The 7,857-nt window shown below is 45.1% G+C and overlaps 1 protein-coding gene across 1 annotated transcript; it reads right to left on the bottom strand.

Annotated features, from left to right (window-relative positions):
- Positions 1-1,970: 1,970 nt before the first annotated feature.
- Positions 1,971-6,679, bottom strand: UMPS (uridine monophosphate synthetase). Its single transcript, XM_062498490.1, has 6 exons — positions 6,530-6,679; positions 6,177-6,330; positions 4,222-4,890; positions 3,409-3,584; positions 2,774-2,888; positions 1,971-2,152 (listed from the first exon to the last, which is right to left on the bottom strand). Exons 1-6 carry the CDS (start codon positions 6,677-6,679, stop codon positions 1,971-1,973), a joined length of 1,446 nt encoding a protein of 481 aa, XP_062354474.1.
- Positions 6,680-7,857: the final 1,178 nt, after the last annotated feature.

The raw sequence follows: 7,857 nt of genomic DNA, 5'->3' as shown, positions 1-7,857 counted from the left end.
GCCCTGTAAAGAGAGTTGCACATCCTCTCTAAAAGTGACTGGATATTAGATCACATTCATCTTTCCAAATCCAGTTGCTATTTTTTAAGCTAGAGGCCTGATAAACTCGTTCTCCCCAGTGCCTGCTCAGGGATTTAGCTCCACGGCTGTCAGCCACATGCTTAAACACAATTCAGCAGAGCTAGTGGAAAATACTGAACTCATGAATTTCAGCTTGTGCTGTAACAGTGAGCCCACAACAACACACTGTGCTGAGCTTCAGCCTGAGGCAGCTTTCTGATAAAGTATTGTTTTAAATGAGTTTTAGAATACTGTTTTAAATGCTTGAATGACATTTAAATGTTTTAAATATACCCAACAGCAAGGGTGTAACTTGTTAAAAACCAGACAGATTTTCATTCTGAGGGCTATCTAGAGTTGGAAATTATTGGAAGCTCTAAAAACGGCAGAGCGTCAATGCTCCCCATAAATAGAGTCTCAGCTCCCTCTGGTGGAAAAGGTCATTTTCTGCAAAAAGGTTTAAGTAAGAAGGTCTTGTTTCTGCTACAGGCCTCGAGGCCATGAGATACTGAGATAGCAAACAAACCCTCTGTTCACTCTGAAGGAACTTTTTATAAGTTGATGTGAAATATCCCATCTCCCTGACTGTTGCAGGATATCTGAACAGGATACCTCATAATCAGCAAGTTCCATCTTCCACAGGGTGGAATTCTCCAGGTATGAATTATGATACATAGTCCTACTGAAGCAACTGGTAGCCCCAAGTAAGTAACACACAATGTTCTAACATTCTCTCCACATTGTAAGCCCCACAACCAGCTGAGTCATCAAACACAGCACTATGTCCCTAAAACATGAGGCATAAAGCAAAGCCCTCAGATCCCAACCTGTGTCCTTTGGTGTTAGATGTCCTGCTTAAATTAAACCAATTAAAAAAAGCCCCTCCAATCTCCTATTTTCAAAGATCGGTTGCAGGGTCCAGCACTAATAACAAAAACCTCACTAAATACAGATGTTCTAGTCCACAGTGAATTAACAAAGTTTTCAGAGTGCTCTGGAACAGCAACAAACCAGAACCACATCACCACTGGTTTTTGACTTCTTGATCAATAAAATTTTCATTGCTATTTGCACCACATACATGATAGATACACTTAAGGTTATTCCATATTTTGCAATCAAAACCAATCATGCAAGCTATTTCTATTTCTCCTTATTCACCATGTACAGTGGAAAGCAAAGCCTGCAAGTATTCTGGCTATTGTCACAAGAAGTCTAATAAAGTATATTTTTATTACATTTCAGAGAAATCAACAGCTCAACTCCAATTAAGCACACAACTAACTGCTCTGACAAATTCTGCAAACAGAACCATGAGCAACTCTTGCAGTCACAGACACACCAGAATGACTTTTTATTATACTTCTGCCCCAGAACAAATACATATAGAGCCAGTGAAAAGGAAAATGTTAGAAAAAAAAGTATTTATTAAAAACCACATAATTCAATTCCACAGTGTGGCATTAAAACCTGCACATGCTCCTTGGAAACAGGAGAACTGAATAAACTGTGAAGGTGAGGCACCGCATCAAGTGTGCAGGTGAAGTTTATTAAGATCATAACAAAATACCATTTTCACAGCCAGAAAAAAATTGAGGGTGGGGAAAAGAGACAAAGGCAACAACAGCCAACAAACTACCCTTGGAGCGTTTTGTGCAACATTTTTCAAACAAAAAAGCCTACTAAGGCTAAAAAACAGACATTAAGTTCTGGATTCTTATATTCAAATATCAAAAAACATTGTCAAGTTCAATTTGACCTCTGTGTGTACAATTAAAACAACTTTGTAATAGGTTTTTCTCCAAAAGGGCAGTTTTCTACAGGCTGAAGTGTCCTTGCATTCAACTGGACCCCTCATGAGGGTTGCAGCTCCATCAGCTTTGCTTCCTGGCTAGGACAGTGTCTGGTTTTCAGTCTTCTGCAGGAACACCAAGCCTGCTCATGTAGCTCTCCCATGCTGCTTTCCTGTACTTCTCTGCTTCTTGGAGACGGTCTGAAACTGCCAAGATGCCACGTCCCACAATAATGATATCTGAGCCTTTTTCACCAATAACTTCCTTGGGGCTTAGGTACTTCTGTCCGAGGTTATCACCTGAAATACAGCCAAGCCTCCTTTTTCATGGTTTACCAATCACTACAGAACGAACAGTTACTCAAAGAAGCATAAAACAGGATTACTAAAATAAGCCTCAGCCTTCTTATAACAGGCAAAACCCTCAAATATGAATGTAAAAGCTTGTGATTTCAGTTTAGGTCTCATAAGAATTAAGTATTGCAGCGAAATGTATCTCCCCTATCCACTTCAGAGACAACCTCTTTAGTCAGCACAGGACTTTAATTTCACTGATATTGCATCTATATCAATACCAAGTGCTTCAGCTGGACTTCTCTATTGGTTCTTATTTTTTTTACTCCTACTGAATAGTTTGACATCTAACCTAACACCTATCTGAAGACATTTTACATGTTTTCAGCCATGTGCTTTATGGCATGCACAGACCTCAGAACAAGAAAAAAAAGGTTGCATAGCCTGCTCACTGCTTTCCAGAGCTCCCAAGAAAGGGATCAGGATATCCAGAAATATGAGATACAGCCCTTAGTGGGAAACAGACTTCTCCCAGCTTAGTTTCAGCATCCAAGCTCTCTTCAGAAGCCACTTTTTCACCAGATCACTTCCGTACTTACAGACTAAAAATATTTTCGGAAAAGTTACCTCCAGTTTGCAGCTGCACTCCTGGGGTTAAGTGAAGAAATTCTGGTTTATTACTAACTCTAGATCCACATATGAATCCAAAAACAAAATCTGAGTTGTCTTCGGCCATCTGTACCTGAAAAAGATCAGAGAACAACTACAAATTATATACTTAAAACTCAGCTGCCCTAGCAAGCTGTTTCTCATCCACCCTCTGACACTTTAAGCTGTGCAAGGCAAGGGTATGAAACACCTCTTGCTCTCCCAATGTGAAGTCACTCCTTCCCTCTGGCAGGAAAGTGAATATTGTGTTTCTTTCTATGTTATAAATAATACCACAAATTAATTTAAATTAGTTAGAAATGAATTGCTTAAGGAAAAAAAAAAAGAAAAAGAAAAAAAGAAAGGGGTACTAATAGCAAACTTGGAATGCGTACTAGAATTCCAAGTGTGAACTCTGACCACCTCACATCACTGTCCTACAGCTGCAACCTTTAAACACCACATAATCATATTCCTGAGTCTCCAAGGAAAAAACAAACACCTGTAATAGTTAAGAGTTGGAGGGACTTTTGGAAGTGCAAATATTAGAAACACATAAAACCTCCCTGTCACACTTCACAAGGTTTTAACTCAGCACAAGACTCGCCACTTACTGCAGCTTTTGTGTATTCACCCGTTGCAAGGGACCCTTGGGAACTCATCTCTGCAACCAGGAGACAGCCACGTTGGAGAGGAAGACCTACTTCCTTCAGACCTTTCACAACTCCAGAGCCTGGAACCACATGGGCATTGATGATGTCTGCCCAGGATGCGATTCTGAACACACCACCTGAGAACATGGGCAGAAAGACAAAGAGTCTTCAGAAACGTGCTGAACAGGAAGACAAGTTAGACAAAAACAGCTGCACACTTAATCACTCACATATTTAAAAGACAGTTTTACTGCTGAAGCTTGACAGTTACAAGTTCAGTCTCATCAGACTCTCAGTTTACTTTCCACACTTGTTAGTGTCTCACCTTTAATATTTACTGAGACATTTATGGCAGCCCAGAAATCCACTGTCACAGGTGCTACCTTCCCAGATAGCACGCAGATCATATGGGACATAAAGACCAGGAAAAGAGAACAGCAGTTCTACAGCTGCAGATGGAGTATCAAAGGAAAGCCATGCTGGGCACACAAACAGTACAATAGCAGGCAGCAGCTTCTCATGGCACGCAACTCAGAAATACTTACTGAGCTCAACCACAGATTCATAAAAAGGTTTAGGGTGGAAGGGACCTCAGGAGGTCATGACCTCTCAGCAGGGTTAACTTCCATGCTAGGTCAGATTGCTCAGGGTTTTATCCCCTTGAGTATTTCCCAAAGCTGGATATTCCACACTCTCTCCTGGCAACCTGTGCCAATACTGCAGTTACACACACCAGAGGAAAAGTTACAGTAAATCCAGGTTGATGATAATCACCTTCATACTGATGTTTCACTGTGTTTCCAATATCTGCAAATTTCCTGTCTTCAAAAATCAAGAATTCGTGTTGATCTGCCAGCATTCTCAACTCCTTTATTATCTCTTGGGTGAAATCATTCAAGATGTCTACATGAGTCTTCAGGATACAGATGCTGGGGCCCAGGGTGGCAGCCAGCTGCAGCAGCTCCTTGGGGCTGGTGACATCAGCAGAAAGGCACAAGTTTGTTTGCTTCTTTTCCATGAGCATGAGAAGCCTGGCTGCAATAGGATGCACCCCTGGCAGCTGGGCACGAGCACTGAAGCTCAGCTCCTTGCAGTGTCGCTTCACAGGAGCAGCACCATTCTGAGCCACTGCCTCAAACGTATTTCCCTCAATGAATTTCTTCACCTTTTCAACCATCTCAGCAGCCACTTCTCCCTGCTGCTGGAGAATGTCCAGCACCCCAGACAAGGTGCACACAGAGTGCAGGCGAATTCCATGGTCCTCTAGCCTGGCCTTCCCACCCTGCTCCCTGTCCAACAGCACTATGGCATCTGTGACTTTTAATCCTTCTTTCTGAAGAGCTTCTGCAGTTTCCAGTACACTGGATCCACTAGTTACCACATCCTCAATGATCAGGCATGTCTCTCCTGGATTAATGGTGCCTTCTACCATCCGCTTAGTACCTGAAAAATAAAAAAAACAAACACTCCACCACATTAAGAAAGGTTGGATGATCCAAAAAACCTTAAGAATATCAAACCTTTATTAGATGATACCACTTACCACAGTTCTTACCACATCTCACTCACAGACCTGTTATTCAGTTCATAAAGACTGTTACTTCTCCAAGCTGATAACTACTTCATGTTTCCAAAGTTATATTCCCTAACAAAACTGACACACTGTTAACAGCACAAATTCAAATGTTTGAATAAGATGTCTTCAGAAGTTTAGTATTCTCATGACTCAAAAGCTCAGACTTACAAAATTATTATTTGAAACATCTTTAAGGCAGCCAAGTTATTAGCACTCATCAGCATGTCCTCCATTTTCCACAGGCTGCACTGTGTGCCTAATATGCCTGTTGGAACAATTAGGAGTAGAGCCTCAAGAGCCTTTGTCCTAACTAACAACAGGCACACATCCATGAAAGGCCTCCTGGGGGCCAGGACAAAGGATGCTTTCCCAGGAGCAGTTAATCCCTGCCACAAGTGGCTTGAGCTTCACAAGAAGGAACAGCAAATGTTTCCATGGCTGGCCCACTGCCAGACACAGGAGTAGCATCTAGTTTTGACAAGTGTACTTTTTAATTACACACTGTTGGAAGAGGATGCGTAGAAATCCAGTTATATGGCAGGTTAATGCTTCAGTCTGCTCTCCCTTTTCCTCATCACAATCAAATAAATGGTTCATTGAGTAGACAAGAGACTGATGCTCACCTGGCTCACTGATTACAGGACCACAGGATAATGAAAGAAAAAGGGGTTTGAGAGATAAATGAAGAAGAGCCTAGAAAGGTTCATTTTGGTGTCAATATGCAAAAAGCTCTGTTTGAGAGCAAATGTGGCTCTGGCCTCAGCATGCTGGAGAATCTGAGTTATAAATCCTTGTTTATGGAAGAGGCCACTAACCCAGAACCATAGCAAGGGTAACAAGGGGGGGAAAGTTGCTAAAGAAAAGAAACAAATTCTCACAAACAAAACCAAATAAACAGAAAACACCCTTCAAGAGTGTCCAAATCTCCTACAGCAGGACTAAAGCTGCAGCCTAAACAGCAACCCGCTGGGAGAGGCTGATCAGGCTGGGATGCTGTGGGAGGTTTGCTTTAGGGGGAAAAGGGCCTTCTCCTTAAATTACAATGGTAACCTTAAACTGGAACGGAGATGCTGTGCCTTGCGAAAGAACCACAAATTACACAAAGTCATTCCCAAGCAAGGTAAGTTGCGAAGTCTTGATCTGAACGCTTTACCGTAGTCTTTTCCCTCCTTTCTCCGTATAAGCATCGGGACCTGATTTTCCGAGCAGATGATGGTGGCCAGCGGCAGCGCCGTGTACGGAACGCCGCACACACAGTCGTACTCCAGACCCGCATCTCGGGCCGCTTGGAAAAGAAGCCCTGCAACCTGGAAAAGGAAAACCAAACGCTTTTAAAGAGCCAGGCAGGCGCGAACGTGACCCAGTCGATGAAAACCTCTCTGCCTGACACGACCCAAGAGCCGAGGCTGCGGGGTGCCGGCCCTGTGAGGGACCCGCCACGCCAAGAACGACAGCGACACACGCGGGGCTCGGTCCGGGCGGCTCCCGGGGCTCCCCGGGCCGCACCTGCCGGAGGAGGCGCGGGTGGGACACGAGGCCGCGCAGGTCGATGTACACGGGGGAGGAGCGGCCGCTCTTCAGCACGAAGTGCCCGAAGCGCAGCGCGCCCGCCCCGCTCAGCGCCGCCGCCACGGCCCCCTCGGGCCCCGCCGCCATGCCGGGCCTGGCGCACGGAGATGATGCAGGGCGGGAGGGGCTCGGGGCGGGGACACCGTGAGACACGGGGGGAGTCCCTGTGCTCCCTCCCGCATCCCCTCCCTGCGGTGGGAAGCGCAGCCGTGCTATCCCGGGATCCCTGTACTCCATCCCGCATCCCCTCCCTGCGGTGGGAAGCGCAGCCGTGCTATCCCGGGATCCCTGTACTCCATCCCGCATCCCCTCCCTGCGGTGGGAAGCGCAGCCGTGCTATCCCGGGATCCCTGTACTCCATCCCGCATCCCCTCCCTGCGGTGGGAAGCGAAGCCGCGCTATCCCGGGATCCCTGTGCTCCATCCCGCATCCCCTCCCCGCAGCGCCAGCCCGGCCCCGCTGTCCGAGGCCCGTTCCCTCCTCCACGATTCCCACTTGTCTCGTTGTCCCATTCCCCCGGGAAGCAGAAGCCGGCGGTGCAGAGGGTTTGACGTGACCCGAGGGTTTGTCGCCGCGTGGGCTCCCGAGTGATTCCCAAAAGGCCGCTCCGTGGGTGACAATCCCGCGGGCTGGTTCCTTGAGAGATCCCTCCGGAAAACGTGAGCTCGATAAAACCCTCAGCCAGCCCCGGGTCTCTGAGGCCTCACCCAGAAAGATGCCACACATGTGAAATAAGAGTGACCCAGTCTTTTCTGAATAATTTTATTTAATCAAAAAAAGCCCAGAAACGGAGTCTTTAGTATACTCTATTTATGGGAATGCAAGGACAGGAGATGTACAGGTCGAAGCTACATCTGTAGATGATCATATATACTGCAGTATAGTAACAACAACATGGGACAGCAAGTAGTCACTTCACAACAGTACACATGAGTGATTAGACTTACAAAGGAAATATTTACAAACCTGCCTTTATAAACCAACATTGTGTGCATACAAAATGAAATCCACAATAAAACTGAAGATACATTTAAGGCAGACCAGCAATACACTGAAATAATTAAGGCTGTGGAATTACTTTGCACCTTGAAAATGCTGAGCTGTTAGCAATACTGTTTCTTTTTTCCTCCTTCAGTGGATTGTTGCTAGGATTGAAAAGCATCAATACGTTCCAACTGTTTGCTCTTATCTCTGTGAATAAGTTTGATTTTTTTTTGCACTTGCTATTGTGTTTGCTTTCCAAAAGTTATCAGCAAATTGACCTC

The sequence above is a fragment of the Cinclus cinclus genome, chromosome 9 (assembly GCF_963662255.1).
Source record: "Cinclus cinclus chromosome 9, bCinCin1.1, whole genome shotgun sequence".
Classification (NCBI taxonomy): domain Eukaryota; kingdom Metazoa; phylum Chordata; class Aves; order Passeriformes; family Cinclidae; genus Cinclus; species Cinclus cinclus.
This window is presented reverse-complemented; position numbering and strand designations above follow the sequence as displayed.

What these genes read in the sequence shown, in the direction of transcription:
- UMPS (XM_062498490.1), bottom strand. Translation starts at nt 6,679, where the DNA reads ATGGCGGCGGGGCCCGAGGGGGCCGTGGCGGCGGCGCTGAGCGGGGCG. An exon ending in AAAGGAGGGAAAAGACTACG is followed by an intron (nt 4,891 to 6,176) that starts GTAAAGCGTTCA and finishes TTTATTTTTCAG; the next exon opens with GTACTAAGCGGATGGTAGAA. An exon ending in AGTGCAGCTGCAAACTGGAG is followed by an intron (nt 2,153 to 2,773) that starts GTAACTTTTCCG and finishes GCTGTATTTCAG; the next exon opens with GTGATAACCTCGGACAGAAG.